This window comes from Aythya ferina (genome assembly GCF_964211825.1).
Source record: "Aythya ferina genome assembly, chromosome: 1".
NCBI classification, from domain to species: Eukaryota; Metazoa; Chordata; class Aves; order Anseriformes; family Anatidae; genus Aythya; species Aythya ferina.
The window spans coordinates 201,266,784-201,290,916 of record NC_140296.1 but is presented as its reverse complement, the minus strand read 5'-3'; the positions used below and the strand labels follow the sequence as shown (position 1 = coordinate 201,290,916).

At 42.2% G+C, this 24,133-nt stretch overlaps 1 protein-coding gene across 19 annotated transcripts in view; it reads left to right on the top strand.

Annotated features, from left to right (window-relative positions):
* CELF2 (CUGBP Elav-like family member 2) overlaps positions 1-24,133 on the top strand; it is a 560,320-nt gene that overhangs the window by 454,944 nt on the left and 81,243 nt on the right. For all 19 annotated transcript variants that reach the window (XM_084506670.1, XM_084506664.1, XM_084506666.1 and 16 more), the window contains one exon: positions 5,628-5,710. In XM_084506670.1, coding sequence (XP_084362796.1) covers positions 5,628-5,710 — 83 coding nt within the window. The remainder of the gene's footprint in view (positions 1-5,627; positions 5,711-24,133) is intronic.

Here is a 24,133-nt window from a genome sequence, read left to right as displayed (position 1 = left end):
AAGCAAATCAGAAGCACAGAGCACCACGTACAACAGCAGCTCTTAATCCCCATCCGTGGCTGAGGGTTTTCTCATATGGATGCACACGTATAATTGCTGGTAACTTTAAACTAGGAACCGTATATTCAGTGTTGGGAGCTGTAAGGAGCGTTTTCACACCCGAAGCAAGATGGAGGTTGCCGTATTCATTCAAGCATGAAATCCTGGCTGAGAGATTAAGCCTCTTACACAGATTCCAGTGCTGTTAAAAGCCAGCAAGGAGCGCGCCCACCACATCTCCGAGCGGAGGAGAGCTTCCTTTTGTTTGCTGCTCAAAATTAGGGATGTAAACAGTTCTCGTGGAGTAATTAGTCTGTGCTTGAATTGGGAGAAAGCGATAAAAATACTGACGTGGATGAGCTCCTAGCGGTGTCTGCGCTGGAGCTTGCAACCTAACGAAGAGGAGAGGCTGTTTATCAGGGAGTGCAGTGATAGGACAAGGGAATGGCTTTAAAGTGAAAGAGGAGAGATTTAGATTAGACATTAGGGAGGAATTCTTTACTCTGAGGGTGCTGAGGCACTGGGACAGGCTGCCCAAAGGAACTGTGGCTGCCCCATCCCTGGCAGTGCCCAAGGCCAGGCTGGATGGGGCTTTGGGCAGCCTGGGCTGGTGGGAGATGTCCCTGCCCATGGCACGGGGTGGCACTGAGTGGGCTCTGAGATCCCTTCCAACCCAAACCATTCTGGGATTCATCTACTTGCAAGCCCAGACCATTAGAGCTCAACTCACATCCCAGCATGCAGGGCTGGTTTCTTTAGGGACACATTAGCTGGTAATGACATGAAATAGTCTTGATGCTATAAACCTGATTTGTATGCATTTATGTTCCCTGCCACAACATACATAATCCAATTCTGAATGGAACTGGGTGGGCTTTGAAGTCCCGTTCAACCCAACCCATTCTGGTATCCCATGAAGGCACTGGCACAGCTCTGTGTGTCGACACTGCTGGGTGGATGGGGACAAGTGTTTCACTAATGCCTAGTTCAATGAAAAAGTCACACAGAAGGAGAAGTCCTCTTGCAGGAGGTCACCAACAGCTCCCTGAAAATAGCTCACTGGCATTTTCTGAAGTTTCCTGGTGAAAGCTTTGTTTTTTATCTTAATTCCACAATGTGCACAAACATCCTTCAGAAGCCCAATTTTGCTGTCAGCAGAAAATCAAAGGTGAATGTGGTATTGTGAGTGTCCTTGCTGTTTGCTTTCTTATTTCCATCCCTAACTTCTAAACAGTTGTTTTAGTGAAGCCGGGGCTGCACAATCCCCATGCAATCCGTTGGTGCCATCTTTGACAGTGACTCAAGTAAAGCTGTTTACAGCCATATGTGAGGTTGTTTGCCCCCATTGGTGTCTTGCTAAAAAGGTTGCTGTTGAAAAAAAAAATAAAAAGAAAAGAAAAAAAGAAAGAAAATCACCACCAGTGGTGCTAATTGGTGCCTTTGGCAGCCTGAGCAGGGGCTTGTGAATTGGATGTGTCATGGAGAATTGAATGTGTCAACTCTCTCCCAATGGCTGGGACCTCAAGGTCTTTTTCTGGCACTAAATTTCCTTTGGGAAAAAAAAAAAAAAAAAAAAAAAAAAAAGACAAAACAAGCTGAGATAAGAGATCTTTTTCCTTTTTTTTTTTTTAATGAGGTGTTGAAGTTGAGCATTGTAGTGTCTACACTGCAGCATTTGATCACCAGAAGCACTGAGAAGTAGGGCTGCTCACTGCGTTGTTTCTCAGGTCCCCTGTTTGCTGCTACCAGATGCTGTACAGTGCAGGGTGGCAGCTTTCATTCAGTCTGTTCAAGCATCTGGCAGAATAGCCACAAAGTTGTTGCCGATGTCCTTAAGGGACTGTAGGGATCCGTATGATTCATTCAGTATTTTTTCTAGGTACAGAGCAGAGATGTCGTATGCTGGAGTAAATAGAGAGTAAAGTGTGCTCGAGTAAATCCAACTAGACCACAACCAGTGTACAAAAACAAAGGGGATTTGCTGTTTTGGAGGCATGAGCTCCCATTCCTTCAGTCAAGAAGAAGCTAGTCCACACAAAGTTAAATCAGAGCTAAACTGGGCTGACTGAGAATAGGCAGAACCATGTCCACAAGTCAATCTGCCTTATAAGTAGTCCTGAATAGGAGGGGAGAAGGTTATCACTGTCAGGCTTTTGGGTATTTGGATGTCAGAAAGGTTTAGCTGGGGTTCAAGCTGCTGTCGTGTCTGCTGATGATGAAACCATGATTATATGTGCAGGGAGCTGAAGAGAAGAAGGTGTGTTGTTTTTTTTCTTTTCTCTTAGGAAATATACTTTTTATTGTCCAGTGGTGTCACTGATTTGACTATGGTAATATTGCATTTTCTTAGGGAAAGTGGAACAGAAAAGTTGCTTCCTAGCTGTTCTTGAGCAGGGCCCAGCTACCAGCCCAACAGCACACATGAGCCCTGTCTTTTTATGCAGCACTCTTCCCTTCCAGTATTTCTGCAGAAACAACTGAACTCCGTATTTTCTCCTGTGGCACGTGGTCCTGAGCCAAAGGGATTTTACACTTAAGGCATCTTCAAAGCTGGGTTTTTGGAGCTGCAGCGGTGTGTGTACCTTGGCAGTGAGCACCTCCATAGGCTAAGCTCTAGCATTTCCTCTGGGACTGTGTGCATGTTCGCCGCTCCTGGTCTGGATTTTCATATTTTCTTTTTTCTTCAGTCCAGCCCCAACCTCTTTGTCAGAGAGCTTCAGAATCAAGAGTCCACAGATTGTGTCCATGCTCTCCCCAAAGCAAGGCAAACCATCATTTTGTTGTATTTCTTTAATAAGATGCAAGCAAAATTAGTACAGATAATGATTTTATCTGTGTATATTTTCAGATGTGTCAATCTGTGGGGTTAAAAGGCACCATCTCAGGATGCTAACCTGCTGGAAACATGTGTTTCCTGCTGTGTTTTCTCCCAGTCTTCATTCCCAGAGACATTTTTCTCTCTTACACAATTGCTCCCCAAAAACGACTAGTTAAAGGGTATTTCATGGGGTATTCATCTTTCAGCGGCAGTTCTTTCAAGTGGTGCCAAGAATGATGAACCCAAAGCTTCCAAACATCTTATGAGAATAAGCCCACAGAGTCCAAATCCAAAACGAAACTCTTCAGACCCATGGTAAGGACATCACAATTGAAAGGTCATGACTATTACTTGGTATTTTTTCCTCAGAATCCTCTCTCCTGGTTAAAAAGCTGTATACTAAACAGCTAATGAAACAAATACAGAGGCAGTAGTAGGAGATGATAGACTTTGGAACCAGCTGGCAGGACAGAAATATGCCATGCTGTTTTCTCAAAGTTGAGCTACTTAATGTCACAAACTCTCATTCGTTTCCGATTTTAACTCTGGATTCGAATAATTAAAATTTGCAGAGTTTACCAGTGGAATAGAAGATTTAGAAGCACTCACAGGAAGCACAAACCCTAACAGGCTGTGGCTGTCTGTAATAGCCATCCCTATCGAACAATGTTCAGCTCACTGAAATAATTATCAAACCTTCTCTTTCGTGAACTGTGAAATTTTAAGGAATCTGTTGGCACTACGAGAAGTGTTTCTCCCAGCTGTGTTAAGTCAGCATTACCTTCGTGCCTGTGTATTATGCTGCCTGCAAGTGCTTTTCTGTTAAGGGATAAACTCGCCGTATTCCAGCTGGGAATACATGATTACCTTTGCTTGTTGTAAAGGTAATGGTTGTCACCAGCCCTGCTGCAAAGCCAGAGGGAGCGTTCACGGAGCAGTGCACAGCTGGAGCCAAGCAGGAGGCAGCAGAGGGGGGATTCTGGATGGAGCCCTTCCACCATGTGGTGTGAACCCGCTCCATGCGGCCACTAAAGACTCTTCCTTGCTTGTGTCCTCCTGTGCATGCTTTGTCCTCGGTCCCCTTTACTGCTACGACAAGGCTGAGAGGCTGAATAAAAGCTGGCACGCCAGGGGTGACGTGGTGTTTCACCTTGGGAAGCACTAGGGAGCCACTGCAAGCAAAGGACAGAGTGTCTGGCCTGTGTCACGCTCCAAGGGAGCAGGAAGGCCAGCGCTGAGGCTCGGGAGCTGAGGTTTCTTCTACTAACTGTTTGGTTTTGGCATTTCCCTGGAGCTGCAACAAATCTCTGCCAAGGATTAAGACAATAGAATTGTTTGCTGATTCGGCAGTAAAATCGCCGTTGTTTTGTTTGCTGTGAAGTAGGTTTTTACCTCAGCATTCACTTTGGCCTCCCAGCAGACTGTCCCCGTACTGGTTGAGTCACCAAACCCCCTGACCACAGAGCTCCAGAGCAGTTTGGGTGCCACTTCTTAGGGTGACATAGCTCCAAAGCAGGGGCTGCCCACGTCCACAGCACTAGGGCTGCATTCAGCCCCAACCCCTTTCCCATATGGACAGAGCAGCAGCAGGTTAGGCTTTGTGAGCGTGCCTATAACACTGACACTGTGCTGGGTGGGAGCTGTTTCAGGGGTAATTTTCCTTGCGTTATGCACCCAGTGCTGCAGTGATGCTCTCAAAGTGTTTTCTCTCTGGCTGGAAGTCAGGTTGAAGTTACAAACTGGGTTATCATGTAGAGGACCCCACCTGGAATGGGGATATGAGGTCCTCCTGCAGAAAGCTCTCTCCATGCCCCGTGCATGCCTAGAAGCAGCAACCTCACAGACTTCATTGCTGGAAAACATGCAGTGGGACACAGCCTGAGAGTCATTACAGACTGAAGCAGCTCAGCTCCTGGTCCCTTTTTCTTTTTTTTTTTTTTTTCCTTTGTCCCGCACCGAGATGTTATAGCTGTCCCTGAGTCCTGGCCTCACCTTGGGTGGGTGTTGAGCTGCCTGGGCTGCGTGTGCTGCAGGACTGGCTGCGTTTGCAATGGGAAGCAGCAACCTGTGTCTGATCCCACATATGCTCAGTTGCACCATGCTGCCAATGGGAAAATGAGGGATTATGGCAACTGAAGCTGCTGTACCGAAACTAAAGGTGGTTAGGCAGGTGCAGGGTGAGCACAGCCTCACATGGTGCAGCCAGCCACCAGCCGCCTCCACTATCCCACCTGTGGCAAATTCTCCTGCAGTTTGTTTTCCCTCTTGCAGCTGAGATGGGCGTCCTACCTCCAGTCTTAGCAGGTTTCAGAAAGGGGGGAGCAAACCTTAGCTCTTTGCATATAGGCAAAGCAAACGTTACATATAAGGCCCTTTAAATGAGGTCCTGATTTTCTGCCTGGGATTCAAGAATGAATTCCTGCTGGTTTGAGCTTGCAATGGTGCTTATATTCAAAGTGTAATGGGGAGCCTTCAGAAAAATATAACCTTATTTACACCGTACAAAGCCAATTGGATTTTAGTTAACTTAATTTCTAAGTGATTACAGTTCACTAACAATGTAGGTGTGCTATAGATGCAATGCACAGGGGGTGACTTTTTATTTTAAACCATACAAGCTTTCTTTTATTCATGTCATTCAGGCAGCCTCATGGTAATTCACATTTTCAGCTTTCATAACGTGTTGTTCAACCAGTTTTTTCTGCCTCCCTATTGTACTCTCACAAATCATACTCACTAATTTCTGAAAGCTTTTCATTTCTCTCTATAGGTTGTTGTTTCGTAACATTTTATACAAGAAAAGCTGCTCTTGAGGCACAGAATGCACTGCACAATATTAAAACTTTACCTGGGGTGAGTACATTTACTTTTTGATCCTAATTATTTCATTGCCAGAAAATAGCCCTTTTGCTTGAGATGCTGCTTAGTGCCCTAAATGACCTTGGTCTCTTGGGAGGGTGACAAGCCGGATGGCCTGTCCTGTAACAGTGCCAGTCCTGTAGCAATGGCATTATCTCCAAAGGCAGTTGCTCTTCTGTAGAAAGTCCCTTGGCTGGAAATAGTGCTGATTCCTGCTGACTAGAGGCAGTTACTGAAGTGCAAGGTAGATCCAATTTTATTTTTTTTACAGAAGCGGGGGGGGGAAACATATGGCAGAAAAACACTGCACCACTGGGGACTCTAGTTTCAAAAGGGAGAGAAGAGGAAAAGACAAAATACAGCCAACTTCATTAAATGCAGCCTTTGTAGACATGGTTTCTAAACAACTGCCTGCATTATCGTGATGGCTGCACATCAGGGGACCACAGAGCACAGCACCACATCGCTGCCTGCACAGAGCCATCCTGCTCCCTGCCACCGCCACTGCTCAGCACCCTGCTCCCACTGATACATCCCACCGGTGCTTAAAACAGTTGCGCTTGTGTTGCTGGGCTAATCCTACAAACTGTAGCTTGTTATCCTGTGGTGGTTCAGACTTGAGTTACGGGTCTGGAGCGAAGGATATCGCTGGTAATTGCATGACTTAACTCTGAAGTCTTCTTGTTCTAATGTTTTCATTTGTTCTGCTGGTTGTAGCCAAATACTTTGGGGATTGAAATGGAAAAATATAAGGGATAGGGATATATTCCCTCTTGATGTAGGGCAAATGTTCCAATATATGTATGGCTTGTATGGTTACACACAAAAAAAATAAATATACGTCATTGTTATAAATAAATAGAATAATGGTTGGACCGACAGATATATGGCCAATATCTTCTTTAGCTCCTGCATGCTGTATGTGATATTGGACACTACCTGTTTGAAAAAAAGTCACGTCTGTCTGGCCCACTTTATGTAACTGCTATTAGGAAAGTCACCTCATCTGTCATGGAAATGACCAATGAGGAGAAGTATGTTGGATAGTTCCCCATGAGCCCTGCTCATTCGCAGAGGTAGAATGGGATTTCTCTGTCATTTGCAAGTGGAAATGCTGGACGGGGTGGGAGGAAATCTGCAGAGAGCAGCCAGCTTAGAGGAAAATCAAAGAACAATTGTGCAACTTCAGATTCGAGTAAATTTTTCCAGCATCTGGCCATTGCAAGGGTAAATGTCAATAGTCGAAGTGGCAGGTTCAGCTTTTAAGGATGTTTGGGATGATGTGCTGTCCTCACAGAGAAAAGAAGGTACTGAGGGACCCCTCAGGGAAAGTGCCTTTGAGACCTCCTTGGAGCTCGGGTTGAATCACAGCATCCTCTGGCTCTGCAGCTCCACTTGTTGGTTCCCATCCCCACTGCTAGAAAATGCCAAGCCCTTAGCTGAACACTCCCAAACTCAATTCAGCTAACGTTGAAGTTAACCCAGCTCATTGTATAACTGCTCTCCAAACACAAGTCATCTCCAACAGGCTTTCAGTCGAGTGGCCATGCAGACTGGCTGGGTGGGATGGACACTCCAGCGGAGGTGGTCCCGAGCTGCTGGTGCTCCTCTTTTCTTACCTGAGCCCCACAAGTTGGCAGCTCTGTTTTTAGAGGTCTTGGATAAATCCACGGGTGACTCAGAGGGGCAGCCTCCTTTCCCTGAGATACCCATGTATGGGTGGCAAAGCTGGCTCAGCTCTGCATAGCATCTGACTTGAGCAGGGCATCATTTTCTCCTCTGGTTCTTTATAGCTGAGGAGCATGCAGCAGTTAAAGAGGTTACTGCACCTTTTTTATGTTTTTTTAAATAAAGCTCAAAAATATAACCTTTTTTTTCCAATGCTGCCTCTAGCTCTGTGTCATTTAAAATGTTTCTTTTCAAGCTCTGTTTTTCCATCCTGAACACGAGGCTGCAAACTTTTCTTTTAAGGAAATGTGAAAATTGCATTCCCATGACACTGGGGCCTGGGCTTTAAAATTTCTCCTGATACTGCCAGGGATGTTAAGATTTTACTTGGAGATAAATTTTTATACCTTCTTCTTAAAGACACATCTCTAATAAAGAGAACCAACTCAAATACAGATTCATTACTTCAGGAACAATTCGACATGTACATGTATTATATAACAGATTCTGTATTTTGCACATGTTGTAGGCTGACATTCAGCATATATTGTGATACTGTTAATGCTGCATCAGGATATTCCCAAAATATCTTCATTTATGTGTGTTTTAAAGTTGTGGCACACATGCAGAAAACACTTCCCTTGTGCAGGATTCTCCTCCTATGAATTTCAGCAATTTCCATGCTGTTAGATCTGGCCCACTAAGCAGCTTTCCCTGAGCTAGCAGGGATTGGTAGTGGATAGCCCGTGTGCGAAACAGTCTCTTTCAGAGCAAATGGAAGCAATTGTCTGTTGGGGTTACAAGGAATGAATTTGGATCAGGTTTATTCAGGCATCAGCTTGCTTCCAGTAAACAAGATGTGCTATGTGGGAGGTACAATAAGAAGGTATATTTGGAAACAGAAGATGTGCCTTCAGCTTTTCCTGATATACAACCATACGTCAGATAAGAAGCATCCCTGAATAGCCCAGGAAAAAAAAAAAAATCAGGGGCACAAGCAAGTGCTTTACTGGTTTGAGCTACAGAATTAGGGCAGATACAAGAGCAGGGATGCCACAGCAGCTGCACCTTGCCTGCATGTAGGTATCACCCATCCTGCTGCAGGCCTGGGGAGAGGGATACGTCTGGCCCTGCACTGTGTGCATTAAATGATTGCAGCCAGGTTATCTCCAGTCTCTGCCTCTCCATTTCTTAAATGCAGACCTGCTCCGTGTTGCTCAGTAAGCAGGTTGGGGATCGATACTCACGAAGCCAAAAAAGTGCTTTTGTAGAGTGAAACCTATCCCCCTTCTGCATGTTCAGCTTAATTTAGGTGGGTATTTGAGCAAAGCCTGCAGTGCTCTGTTTCTGTATCTGCTGTCTGTGTGGACCTCATCCGTAACAGAGACATGAAAACACGAACGCTTTATGTGCTTCTTTGAGCTGCACCCTTTTAGTGGACATGAAGAAAATAAGACCAGACATAAATGATTAATGCAGAATCTTGGAAGAAAATATTGCAGGGTGCCTTGCTGTTTGATTACAAGCCTTGGAATTAGTCAACATTTCCATAATTCTAAACCAATATACACCTGTTTTCCCACTGTGATGTGAAGGCACAACTTAATTTAACAGAAACCCTGCTGTGCTAAATCTCTCATTAAATACCAAGCTAGTTCTGTAATTTAAAGTTGCAGCACCACTATTTTAACTGAATTGCCTTTGTATTATGAAATTAATAAGAAGTTAATGATGCACTTTGCTGTATTCTCTCAGATTTTTTTCACAGCAACAACAACAAAAAAGAAAGATAAAGAAGAAAAACATGTCACCAGCTGACATCTCAAGGCTTTTCTTGTTTTAATCATTTTCCTGAGGATAAAATTCATTTAAAAGATTTTTTTTTTTATAAATTTTAAAAACTTTCAGCATAAGCAGGATCAAACATCTTCTTTTCACTTATGATTATTATAATCTCTCTGTTAGACATAATATTCCTTGTCATATAATGGAACTTTTATCTTTCCCCAAAAGTGTATTTAGATATCACTTGTTACAGTAGCATTGCTACTAGGCAGAGAAAAAGATAGGCAGTGTTTGAGAAATGCATGCATATTGATATATATGATACATATCAGTGAAATAGGGACAGTTCTCTTCTGTTTACTTGGTACTGGCATCACAAGTGGCTTTTATGCCTCGGAAATGAACATGAATTTTCAGATGTGTCTTTTCAAATATAGCATGCAAGCACATAGCTCATACCCTAGCTCGTAGGGATGTGGTTTGTGTTATTCAAGTTACAGTTGCCTTCTTACAGTATGAAAGTTGGCGTGGATTTTGTTTTAAAAGGCAGAGGGGAGAAAGGGGAAAAAATCAATTTGATTATAATAATTGGGATGAGGTGTAGAACCAAGACTTAACTAGTCTCATCTTCATTAAGAATCTCATGGCTTTGCTAGAGGTGTGTAGCTTCTATTCCCTGAACATAATAATCCAATAAATTCTTCCCATCTAAATTTATTCTGTCTTCAGTTAGATGTAATAATTTTAGTCCCCCCATGCTCTAATATGCTGCTTAGTGAAAATTGGCTTTTATGGAGAGGGCAAACCTTGATGAGCTGTATGCTGGGGCTGCTCTCAGAGGTGTTTGTGATACTGACATTTTTTGGTTTGGTTTTAATGTATATACTAGATCAAAAACAGAATCCTCTCTATTTGGCTAACTAGTGCATTGGGTAAGATTTCTTAGAAAGAGCTAAATGCCAATACGTAAGAAGAGGACTAGATGTTGGTCGGGTTCTTGAAGCCCAGCAGCTGAATAAATGGACCTTGAGCAGAAGCTGTTCGATACCAGGAATCTACAGGAATCCTTTTCTAAAATCAAGACCTAAGTCTCTTTGGAGTCTGTTTTGTATTTGCAGTTAGTTTCACCTGACATGACAAAGATCATTTGTTGCCTCTATGTTGTTGCCTATATCCTCATAAAAGAGGTTATCACAAAAATAATTAACAGCCTGCACTGGTTTAGGTGTCAGCACTCTTGTGCATTTAACAGACTAATAGTTTACGTGGTTCTTATTTCAAGTGGGATATACATATTCCAAATAGCAGCAAGCCCTTTGCACTGAAGTTCTGGAATGAAATAGGAACATTAGCTGTATGAATCAATTTAATTAAAGGTGTAACAACGGAGAAATACAGTTTTGAGAAAGCTCTTTAAATTTTAACAGCAAGGTGGAGTTTGTAGGATCTAACTGTCTTGTAAAATATTAATGGCCTCCTTTTTGCCAGATGTTGTCAAGGAAAAGACTTTCATTTTTTACATTATAAGAATCACTACTGGCTTTATAAAATGCCCTTCACATGCTACGGAAACAGGACTGCCTTAGAGGGAACTTTTCCCTAAGCATTGTGTGCTAGCTGATAGAAACCTCGGGGTCCATTTAGGGATGCGAAATAAGTGAAACTATATTTTAAAGAGGAATTTAGGCCATTGGCCAGTGCAGGTGCCCTTTCCCAAGAGGCTTCCCCCTGCCCTGCAGCAGGCTGCCTGTCAATCGGCACGATGCCAGAGTCTGTGGGGCTTTCCCTCACCTCCGCAGGGCAGCTCACGTTTCTCGTTGGATGCAAAGCTCAGGCTGTCTTCTTGTTTGCCCCGCTGTCGGTATCCTGTAGATGGGCAAAGGCAACACCACGGCCCCTCCATGTCCATTTGGCATAAGAGGTTGTAAAATGGAAGAGGAATCTCTGTGTCGGGTTATCAGGTTATTTAACCTCCAGCATAATCAGAATAACTCATTCCAAAATGCAGCCATCCATAGCGGTTTTGTTTGGATCCACAAGCACTTGCTGATAAAACAAGTGGATTGTCTCATAAGGAGAAAGAAAAAAAAAAAAGAAAAAAAAAAAGAAAAAAAAAAGTATATTTCTGATTTTCATTTTCCTTCATGAGTTCTGCTCATTTCTAATGAATATCATTGCACACTCCTTTCTGGAATAGCGTTTTAATAACCAGTCTGCTTCTCTGCTTTAGGCCTTATGAGTTGTCAGTACTGTATGAACATTATGTAAAAATTACCTGTAATAAAAAGGTAATCATCCAATACGACTTGAATAATAGCCTGAATATGAGATATCAGTGACTTTGAGAGATTTTGACAAACAGAAAGGGAATTCAGAGAGTAATTAAGTTAGTTAAGGGTTTGGAGTGATTGATTTATGATGACAAATTAAACTAATTCAGTACCCATATAGCATGGCCAAATGCTGTTTAATGAAGGATCTGAAAAGTGTAGAAGCGTTTAAATGATAAAAATAAGCAGATGGGAAAGTGGGGAATTCCCAGGGAGAGTCTATTTCAAGGAACTGGGCTACAAGACACCACTGAATGATGTTGAGAAAGTGAATCTGGCCTGTTTCTTCCTTTAAAATACTACACAAACTATGCTTAATTTTTGTTCAGCTCAGTAGCTATTTTTATTATGCAAATACATCACTGCCACCTCTGTCCCCCAAAGATAAGTTGCACCGACTTTGCCATTTAAATGAAAAATCACTATTTACACTACATTCAAACACCATAGTGGAAATATTGGGTTTGCGCCTACCATTGTTGTGAAACAGGACATAGCACCAGCCCTGAATTCAATTTTCCCTAAAATGGTAAAAACTGACAAATTGACTGGAGCATAATGAAATCCCTGTAAGTAGCTGACCTTGCAGCTGAATGGCCAAATGATAGGTGTTGTGCAGGCACAGGGAGAGGTGCGTGTTGACTAAGTGAAAACAGCTTCTCTAAATTGAGCAAAACATTTCATTCATAATTATAGTCCCTTGTTCTCGATGAAGGATGGGGGCCAGATTCACCTTCTCTCACAGCCTGATCATTAGGATACTTTTCTGGCATGCAGGAGAATGCAGTGCACATCCGCTCTGGCTTACTTTTTATAAGGATTTAACTTTAAATGACCTAACAGAGCCATCACCACTGGACTCAGCTGAAATTGGAGGTCACCATCTCTCCTGTTGAAGCTGTTCCACTGTGCATGAAAGTATTAAAATCCCATGGGACTGAGAGGAAGCAAGTAAAAGCACTTGGTTGCCTAGTACTGAGAGCAGTGACTCAAGAATTGCGATGTCTGGATATGAGTTCATGCTCTAATAAGGATTTTTATTATCTGGAAAAGCTTCCAAGGTTTGGAAGACACTTGCCCTGAATAGGGCAGTGTGTCAAATAATAATCCGGCAGGAATATCCATCAACCTGAAGTTCAGGGGGAAGGCATCTAAATTGTGGGGTGATACCCCAACGTAGCTCTTGGGGTATGGCAGAAGGATGCAGAGCTGCACAGTGAGCTACTTCAGATCCTGGACATTCAAATCAGAGGGTTGCTTTTTCCTGGTGTAGCAGATCTGCTGGGAAGCAAGAGCACATAAGCCCAGCTGCAAATGCAGTTAGATGCAAACTAGCTTTTTTAGATAGCAGTTTTGGAGTAGTTCGGGATTTTTGTGTGCGTGTGTGTGTGCAGCTTTGCAGTATAACACTGTTGGGATGGAAACGAAGTAACTCATAATGCTGGCTTAACCTCAGTGAGTTTTCCTGATGTGAAGCCCATCCCCAAAAGGCCAAGCTGCTCTGAAATGTGGCACTGCTTTACCTCTAATTTCCATAACTCTGGACAGCTGAGGTCAACACTTCGCAGTACCTCTGGATTTTAATGGCCAGCTTAGAACATCTTAGCCTGCTTTTCAGTGAGGCTGGAGTATTTATTCACAGGATATCTGTTTCAAGCTGGGTACCCAAACACCAGTGACTGGAGAACCTTTTGCTGTGCACTTGGGAATGGAAAACTGAATGAAACTGAGAGGCCATCAGCGGCATACTCCAGAGTATGGCAAAGCTCACCAGGATTTAGGTGGGATGCTTGGCTGAGGATAATAGCCCAGGCCCTCTCTTAGTTATTTACCCTACTGCTACTGCTAGCTGTTTTCTGTTATCCAGAACAGAAAGTACAGGTGCTTCAGTCAGCCTCATTAGCACCATGACACAAGCTATTAAAATTGTCTTTGTAATGAAAAAATAGTTCAGGGAGCCTTCCTAGCTGTCTGACTACTCCTACAAGAATGAAATTAGAAAGGCAAATCATAAACAATGTTGCAGGCGTCAGGAAGTAACATCATTAGAGATGCCCTTGGATGCCATTTACCTGCCTCGATAGCAATGTTTGGTGCCCACGGATCTGAATTATGTTATGACTAAAGAGACAGAGCTTCATGGTGTGTTTATAACAGCGAGATTGTTTGTTCAGCATCCTTTCTGCTGCTGGATCCAACCCCGTGAGCTGTGCTGCTTCTTTCAAAGACCTGTGCTACGAGGTCTGTGGCTCCATGCATTGGGTTGAAATGTTTTCGCATTTAGTGCTGTAATCCCATGTAGGTGCCAGGAGCTTCCTTGACTAGTTTTCTCCCATCTTAGTTGGGTAATGAACCATGCAGTTTAGATGCACCATGCTGTTGTATGTGCCAAGCATGGAACAAGAGGGAAAAATACAGGTTCTGTCTTCTTTGTGGTCATAGGAACCCTATAATACTTCCTGGAAAATCAAGTGAAACTGAGATGCTTGAGTGAGCCTCCCACTCATAGCATACTTTGGGCAATTAAATTCTGCCTAATTAAAAATACTCTTTGCAGACTCAGAAAGATAACTGATTTTTTGCTCATTCTCCTGAAGAAATTATTATCTTCATCTTCTTAGCTGGAAGAGCCACTGCTTTGTCTGCTGTTACCCTGTGGTGTGCAGAGCAATTCTTTCTCCTTTTTCCAGTCTAGAAAGCACACAGGGATTCATTTGGGTGCAGACACCTCTTCATTATGCAGACATGCTCAGCTGATTGTCATGGTAGACATCCAAAACCTTCAGATACACTAAAAGATGCTGTGAATTCATACCCAGAAAAGTTCAGAGGGAAACTGCAACCCCAACTGCAGAGCCTGTGTTTCAGGCTGTCAGTGCATGGAGCAAATCATCAGCACCCTCTGAAACAGAGAGCAAATATCATTAGTGTTATATACCTTTCCAATGCAAAAGCAGTACAAGACTGGGCAAGGCTAATGTTGGGCTTACTTTTGGAATAGTACGTCCTTTTACCTGCAGCTTTGCTGAAATCAGTAATGGCTTTGCTTTTAGAACATAGCCCAAATACCTTCAGAAGCAGGGAGAAGCAGTCATTGAAAAACATGCCACCATAACTCCAGTTATTAACAAAAGCCCGTCTCTGTTGCATTGTGCCAGCAAAGTTAAAAAGGCAAAAGCTGCAAAAGAAAAAAAACATTGGACTAAACAGAGTCTTAAGCAGTGGTAAACAAAATGTAGTTTCCTTTGTGGTTGATTTTTATCCAGCTGCAGCTAAATATCAAAGTGATATCAAAGGAAAGCTACCCATTAATTAATTCAGACTGACTTCACAAAGCAAGCCGGAGCTTTTGCTGATATCTGATTCTGACAACTTCCTAATCTTCACAAGTTGTCATTAAGAGTGGCATTAAAGCAGTCTGCAGTCAATCCTCGCTCTCGCCCTATTGTAACTCAGAGATGGGCTATCTCCCGTCGCAGAAGGGGGGCAGGATACACAAGCGAGGGTTAGAATAAGCAACTTTGCTTCTTTGCAAATAGAATTTGCAATGTATCAGGGAATCTTATGAATACGTTGCCTCTGTCATTCATGCTAGGAATGCTTGCCCAGTTCCACTTACAAGAATCTGTTGCAATGAGTGGAAATTTTCTCTTCTGAAGGAGAAACACAGGGGGAAAAAAAAAAAAAAGAAAGAAAGAAAAGAAAGGAGCTCATGTTTGAAAGGGATAATTGGAAGTCTGTAACGATCTTTTAAAAAGTATAAGTAGAGCCTTATCATTGATTTCAAGATAGAGAACCTAGTGAGTTGTAGAAAATAAGATTGGGGAAAATAAGACACTAATCAGAGAGTAAGATTAGTTTTTAACTAAGAACTGAAAAGCAGGTACCTCCATAAAAGAAGCTTGTAATTCCACCATGAAAATAAACAAAACACTCTAGTGTTCTTTACTGCTGCCAGCATCTCTCCGTAGGATTACAGCCTCCTGTAGAGACTGGAGGTACGTGATACCTTTGTATTTCCATTCAGCTGTGAATGGCTCAAATGATTGAACATAGTTTGTGTTGTAGACCATCACTTGAGCAAGTATCCACCAGACAGCGACTAATATTATTTTGTGGCAGATTCATGACAATACCTTAGAGGAAAATGTGCAGTGTTATTATACAGTATGTTCATTTCAAATATTGCAAGAAAAACACAGAGGATAAATGCTGTTGCGGGAGTACCTTGCCAAGCATCCCCGGCAGCATGGATGGAGCTGGTGCATTTATTTCCTTCAGGGCCAAGTGTTTGTACTGCCCAAATGCCAATGACAAATGGGAATTATTGTTGATTGTATACAGAATTGAGGATTTACAGTCATAAGAGGTGAAATAAAACTTAGATCAAGTATCGGGAAAAGCAGTATCTCTCCAATTAGAATAATCTTCTAAATGAAACAAAGTTAAATCCTAGTCCTTAGAGGCATTTGGTGTAGGAAAGAATTAGAAAATATATGATAGGCAATAATCCTTTACTGGCATTAAGTCATTCCAGATGAATTACTGAATTTTCTTCATCTCTCATTTCTACATTTGCTAAGAAGTGAAAGAAATTGCTATGCTTGTCTCAACACAGAATCCCCCTGTTTGTACAAAAATGTATGATTAACCAAAAAGAAAGCTACTGGTAAGTAATAACTACAGTCAGTCTAAATGCTGTGCTTATATGCTCATGTCTGGAGGACTCTGAAGGTTGCTCAAGCAAGCGTGCCCCTTGCCTCTAGTGACCCCATCCATTTTGCAAATAAGACATGGATTTATCCCAGTTTAAAAGGGGCATGATAACTAACAGCTCTCATATCTGGCACTCGTCTTCTTCCTTGTTGACATGAGAGCCAGAAATAGAGGGTGTGACTTGGTAAATGTTTTTTTTTTTCTGCATCCATGCTGTCCTCCCCTGTGCTTTCATTACCCTCTGCTAGCCTCACTGAGTCAAAACAGCCCTCAGGATGAATTAACCCAATTCAGAAAAAAAATAGCATACACCCAGAAACCGGGAGTTCAAGACTTTCCAGTAGCTGAAAATGCTACGTTTGGAGGAGGTAGGACCCATGATGTTTAGCTTGTTTGGTTCTACCAGAGGACCTTCCTGATAGCTGTCCTTGGCCTCCAGCTGTTCCACCTGAAGCCATCTCCGCAAAGAGATTTCTTTGACCTTTAGGCAAGTTGTGCATGAAGATGTTACTCCTGGGGCATAATGCAGAGAAAGTCTTTAATTGAGTAGAAAGGCAGTATAAAGAATAAGTAAGAGAAGACAGCTTTTCACCTACTGGCATTTATAGTAACTAGATGAAGCACTTTGGTGCTTTTTGTTGTCTGTTTTTTTTTTTTTTTTTCAGGGGAATCAGGGGCCCAATTTCTAGAAAATGCATTAAGGTTCATATACAGGGTCAGATGCTAATACAGAGCTTTGCAAATGGGTGGAGGCAGGTTGATTTTGGCCTTATTGTTCCTGATACTGTCCCTTTTACTAATGAAAGCGTAATCACAGCTCTGTCCAAATACCACAGCCAGCTGGAACTGACTCATTCTTCAAAAATATATGTTGCTGCTAATGTTGCCCATTTAATTTTTTGTTTATTAAACTTCCCAAGTAACTATTGAGAGAAATATTTAAATACATTATAATTCCTTAAGATTAGAATTATTAAAGTATACTGCATGCTTAATATGAGTAAAAAATGTTTTCTTTACCCCAAAGAAAGCACTGGCAAAGTACCTTAGCTGTATAGATGCTGAAAAAGAGAATGAGTTCATACAAAGGGTGGTTCAAAATTACGTGGTTACTGAACAGGGTATTCTTACTGCAGTTTGTAATTGTGTATATATACACAACTGGATATTCATATTTTCACATGGACAGTGTGTGTGCGTGCTTGCTGCTGGAGACTGCAGCAATGTTGTTTTCAGAGGTGGATCAAATATCGAGCTATCTCTTTCAGTCTATCTCCACAGCCAGATTATTTCACCACTGCAGAGTATTGGCATAACATTGAGAGCTTTTATTTGGATGCTGATACTGGATAGTTGTGGAAAATTCCTGTAACTTCAGCTCATGGACAGCTTAAATAGAATTTATGAGCCATGTCCTCATTTGGCGTAAAATATTATGGCTCCACTGGTTTAACAATAAAGCTGTACTATTTACCCCAGCTGATCTCAGTCAGGAAAGTAGGATTTTTGACATCTTCATTCAAAATCACTTTTCTACCTGAATGCTTTGGCTATTCTCTGCAATATTTAAACAGGTGTGCATGTTATCAAGTAGTTTGGGGCTCATATATGATCTTTGAAGAATTCTGGATTAGTTTGTATTTGGTAACAGGGAGAAATTGACTGACTGCGGGAGAGGTGGAAATTGTGAATAAACTGTATTCTGGACTCAGAACTATTCTGTGCCTTTTCTAAGTGAAAACTGCAGCAGCCCCACATCATCGGTGCCAACTCCCTCTATAAATTGTACTCTTTGCTCTAATTTAAAAGGTAGGATTTCAATAGAAGTTATAATTTGGATGCTTTTGGGGCTTATTTTAGACTTACCTCAATCATACTTTTTAACTATGAGATGTTCTTGCTGTTACATTGTAATGCAAATATGAAAGCTTTCCAGCAAGAACTTTAAAAAAGCTTTGCATTAAAAAAAAAAATCCCATAGCCTAGAATTTGCGTTTTGTACCAAATAATAGACTCTAGTTTCTGTCAGAAGAGGAGACCAAGCACAGTGCTGGATCAAGGTGACCTTATATTCTGCAGAAAGAGCCAGGCAGAAGATACACTTGGTAAACGAACAGAAAAATCTGTGAAGTGAAACTGAGGGAGTGGTTGAGGCTGGTTTCTCTCCTATTGAATGAAAGCCAAGAATGGAGAAGATAACTGGGAATGAGATAGTGTTGTAAAAGAAATGGAGGAGCCCCTGACTTCGCTTTCTTTCTGCGACTCTTCTATCCCTGGTCATTCCCTTTAAAGGGTTATTTCCTGAATTTCATCTTGGCAAAGGTAGAGGATATTGCTGAGCATAATCACATGGTGTTTTCCCAGAGCATAGTTCACAGAGGAGACAGTACATGCAAGCACAGAACAGCATAAATCTTAAAATAAAACTTCTGCAAAACAAGCATTTCATATCCTGGCAGCCATGCCCTCAGTCACAGCTGAGTTTGTTTTGCATTACAAAAGACATTGCATGTTTTTAAAAACCTTTCATTTAAACTAAATTTCCTCATGGTCATCAGTAGCCTAAAAGATAATTTATTTCATTTTGATTTTGTTTGGGATTGTTTTCTGGAGGGGAGGAGAAGGGGGGTGGAGAATTGCTTTCTTTTCTGGGTAAGCTTCTAAATGTCATCCTCAATGTTTATGTGGAATCAGTGGGATTTACGTGGAAAGGGAGGGTTTTCATATGGACCAAACTCAAGCATTAGCACCCTAAAATAGTGTCCACAGCCTGAGCTACTTGAAGGTTTCCATGCGGCAGCAAGAGGGGTTTTTTAAGATTGAAATTTAGAAAGTCAAAATTGAAAGCCTGCAGCAACATCATCTTGAGTCTTCAAAGGTACTGGAGTCATAACTGAGAAGGGCAAAAGTCCCTGAGCAACGAGAGCCAATGCATCCTAAGCAGAGGATTTGACTTGTGCTAGGAGAAGAAAAGTGAAATGTGTCTCTCCAGACCACTCAAGTAAGTACAGCTTCTGCTGTGCTGCCTCCCCACCTGGGACAATTTAGGGGCCTCTGCTTCATTCCCATTCAGAGGCTGGGAGGTGGGAAGACCTTTCATAGACGGTGAGCTAATAGGTACCAAGTCTGGGCTTTGCACTGTTTCTGTTTTCCAAATATTAATATTAGGGGTGGAGGTGTGTTGCTCTTAGGTTTTAGGGAAAAGTACTCCTTTTTAAGTCTCAACCCTCTGTTGACTTCTGGAAAGCATTCCAAAGCCTGAGTAGGGAGATGGAAGAAAGTACGACTTCAGAACACTTGAGTCATGTCCAGTGAGACATTGACTTTAAGGCTTGTGTCATTCTGGGAACTGAGTCCTGGCATCTTAAGTCATGCTGGGCAAATCCACACAATGCACTGTGAGGCAGCGTTAGTTACTAGCTCTGATCCCCAAACCACAAAAGCCTGGCTGGTATTTGGTTCCCCCAGCTATCCTGGATGACTGCTTCAGGTTCTTATGTTACTTTTTGGGTAGAATATCTAGGGAGTACTGTAAAAATAAAAAAGCTTGATTGAGCACACCCCCTCATTACTGCCTAACCTATACCTGGTGATAAAACTGCAAGATTTTGGCTTGAGAGATTTAGCTTCAGTTGCAGAATAACTGTAGATGAATCACATATAGCCTCTGTGGTGTGTTTTTGTGTTTTTTTTTTTCTCCCATCATCTTCCTTTCTGCTAGAAAGAGATAGCAGCAGCAAGCACCTCGCCGTTGTGTTAGGAGGAGAAATCAATTAGAGCGTGAGGAGCTCGGGCTCTGCTGCGGTGAGGCCAGCACTGCTGCCTCCCTTCGTTCTGGTCCACACCGTGTCGCGCTGCGTGACTCCGGGCGGATCACCGCTTCACCGCGCTTCATTTTCTGCTCAGAAACGTGGACAGTAATTTGGCTTCTCACAGCTACCTTCAATGGGTGTTAAAACTCAGTCAATTAATGTCATGGAGACACTTTGTTATCTTTCTATGTCTTACCGGTTTAACACAAGGGAAAAAAAAAAAAAAAACATGCTGGCATGCAAACTTCAATTGGCAAAATGTCAACAAAAGTTATTGCTGCTGCAGATGAGATGGATAACTCTTGCTGTTAAAATAATATCTGGTGTTTTGCTCAGATGTCTAATGGGTTTGCTTTTTAAGCATGGATGATACAAAATATCCCCAAGGCATTATTCCCAAGAAGATATAGAATCCCACTTAATGTCTATTTTTAGGATTGAATAGGTTCTGTAAAGGCTCATTTGTTTGAAGAAAAGATAGTTAATCACTTTGGTTTCCATGTGATTTTTGAAGGGAGAAATTTTGTCGTACCTCCCCTTCCTTATCTCTACTCTGCTTGGCTCGCATGTGTCCTGGAATCGTTGCCATTTTTGTGTGGGTGGTAAGAACTGAAGGAATTAAATAAATGGAGTAGAACTGCTAACAGAGCAAGAGTAGTTATTTGTACATTACGAAGTGAAGTTGTCACTTCTAAGATTGCCAACTTTTTCATTTCTGTAAGAGGGTACAGCTTTTAAAGAAGACAGTGTTACAGGCAAATTAGTAAATGGACGGAAGGAGCAGGAGGATGTGGGGGTGACTATGGAAGGAATTGTTAGAATATTTTACTTATTTTAAAGTGTACCATTGGTTTTAGTCACTCAAGTTCGTGTCCGATTTAACTTGTATTTAAGAAATGGAATGTGTTGGATTGCAAATGACTGGCTTGGAAAACTTCCAAAAGTCATTGAATTTCAGCAGTTTCACTGTTCTCCTGTAAAAGAAACAACTTGTTTTAAGCAAGCTATATGCTTCTTTCTGTGCTCTAAATAGAAAATAATGATGTTATGCATTACTGCATGAACTATATTTGGCACTCACCAGCAATATTCATTTTCTCCTGCTTCTCTCTCTCCCTCTCTTCCTCTCTCTCCAAAATACACATATATCTATATGTCTGACAGTAATCTAGGAGGCCAAGTAACAGACCACATTCTTCTACTACTAAAATCATATAAATACCTAACATGGCTTAAATCCCCTAAATTGGGATTTATGAAAGAATGACAGCAAACAATCTTCTGTCTACACCATCGCTCAGGCAGTTACAGCTACTGCTTTGCATTTATTTGTTAGACTACATGATGGATCCACATTTAATCTCCTTTTACCCATGAATAAACTAAGGCAAATGACTTAAACCAGTACTGGGAATCTAAAGCTCTGTCTGTGCTAGTAAAGCAAGCATACCATGGCATTGGTCTCAGTGACAGTTAATACTTTCCCAGCCAATGTGTGGTCATGTTTGGGGGAATAAGGTGGAATGGGCACTGTTCCCACTAGGCAGTGTGGACAAAGACATCCTACTTTGAGAGGAAGAACAGGTATAGCTGTGCAAAAGCGAGCTGTGCCACACAACTTCTCTTAAGTCAGAGATCAATCCCTTGCCTCTTCTATTCGGTAGTATTTATTTGGCCTAAGAGACTGTCCCTGGTTCCCAGAGAAGCCCCTGAAGCTGTAGCCAGATATTGACTGTAATTCACAGTAGTCTGACCCCAGAGAAGTCATTCTAAACAGTTCTTCGTGATAGGAAAATACACCTCTTTCACTTCTGGGAAACTTGCATTACTTGTGAGTCACAAGGCTTTAAAAAAGCAAAACAAGTTGCAGTTGAAGTGATGTGAGAAATATGCTCAAGAGCTCCTCCGAAAGGACCCTACTGAAAAACTTGGGAGCCAAGAGCTGAAATGGGGGGCTGGGAGGCAGAGGTGTCTGCACATAATACAGAAAAATGGTGATCTCTGAAGACACTGACAATTGTTTAATTCTCTGGTTCTCGTGAACCATTTCCCCTTCTTCCTACAGTTGTTTGGGTGGTCGATACTTTCCTTCTTGACTTCCAGACTCAGTGAAGGTGCTCAGGAATCTGGCAGGCAGAGGTTTGGCTTCTTAGTTCCTTTCACTGTTGGTCTAATTCAGCTGCATTCACTAATTGGATAAGTAGCATGGAGAAAACTTTAATTTCATTCTCAGACTATGGTTAGGCAAAGCACATAAATTTTCCCCACTCTCTCAGTGTCGGTGCCTCTTTAGGCACTTTTCTTTCTCTGGGCTCTTAGCCTGCTCCTGCTGTTCCTTAATATTTTCTTCAGCTTTCCTTTTGCTGTTGGTTCCCAAAACTCCATAGATTTATAGTAAGAAGAATATTAGGGTCCTGTTAAGGACCTTCTCCTCTCTTCCACAATCTCTCCTACCACTCTTTAACTCTGAGATGTTTAAAATGTGAAGTCCCCTTTAGCTTCAACAATGATTGATGCTAGCAAAAAGCAAGTCCCAAAGTGCTAAAAATGACAAGATGCATGCAAGCTGTCATCATTTAATGCTTTTGCAGTTTGTTTGGTTTGGATGTTACCCAAGGAGCCCAAGTTCTTCAAATTTACCCTTTGCTTGGGAGAAAGTTGAGCTTGCATTGTGTTACCCTGTGATGTGGTCTGTGAGGGTGACAGGTAAAGGACAAAATGAGCTGGGGCACAGCTAGACACATATAGCCACAGCATATGACAGAGAAGAAGGAAACAAGAGGCCTAAGAGCTCTAGGAATCTGCAGGCTGCTTTAAAAGCTTGTAGAAAGATGATGAGAGGAATTGTAAGACAACCCCTGTGAGAAGTCATGGATGACATCCTCCCCACACATTCCTTAAGCTCCCTTGGTGTTCAGAGGACTTTTAGGCAATGGTTTCTGACTGACATGCTAAGCTGGGTGAAGGCATGAGCAGGTTTATATACATTCGGAGTCTTTTCTTGACCAAGGGTTTTCTTCCCTTGAGGTACGAGGAGCGATGTGAGCGTGCTGTGTCCTGTGCAGTCTGCAATAGCAGGAATGGGGAATCAAAGCTGCTAACAGATGTAGTAATCATGTATGAAGGTGTTGTTGTAATGGATTGTAAAATAATGATTTTTCATAGTCTAATTACATGGCCAGAGTTTCCGAGGGGCTGGGGGCACCCAAATTTCAGACTCAACACAGCTGCAGCAAATTGGGCCCATCAGCTCCTTTACTTTCACTGAAAGGCATTTCCTGCCTTTTAATCACCACAGTGCTCTGTAAGACAACCACATTCATATATATAACAAAATATCTCCTCTTGCAGCAACTGATACAGTTCATTTAAAGTGCTGACTGCTTCAGCCTACAAACCTTGCCTCCCTCACAGAAATTTCTGCTCGCAAGTAGTCTTTAGCCTACCTAGAATATCTGAGTGCCCATTTCCCCTTAGAAAATGAGTGGAAAGCAGGTGCCCATCCTTCCACCAAGTGTGCTGACAACTGGGAAATGAGATATAGGCAATCTTTGATAAGGCCAAGGTGACTCAGCCCATGCTGGTCCTGAGAGCAGCCATGCCTGGGCAGAACTCTTCCCAGCTCACCCCTAGTGCTCGCTGCTTAAGATTGCACCTGATTTTGAACATCCCCTGAATAAATAAAAGAAGCTGTAAGCTGATGTTGTTGCTCAACGCGAAAGCACACAATAGTAATCACAGCTAATGACTCTGCTAAATGCTAGGCTGCACACACCTCCTTGTTTGGTGTTTGTTTTGTATACAGAAGGTAACATTGGCTGAATAACGAGGATGCCAAGTTACAGATGGGGTTGTGGAATTGTATTTGACAGCCGATTAGAGTAATCTGACAGAAATGATGACTTAATCACCACGACAGACTCCAAATTCCCAGACAGAATTCCACCCAGGTTAATCTAATTTCCTTGCAATATTTTTGCCAGAAATAGACTCTTAGCCGGCTTGTTTTCTCCCGTGCAGATGTCACATGGTTTTGACAAGAATGTAAATAGGTAGCATTATTATTGTTCAAAAGATGACTGTGAGGCTCTAAAGCTGGAGGGGAT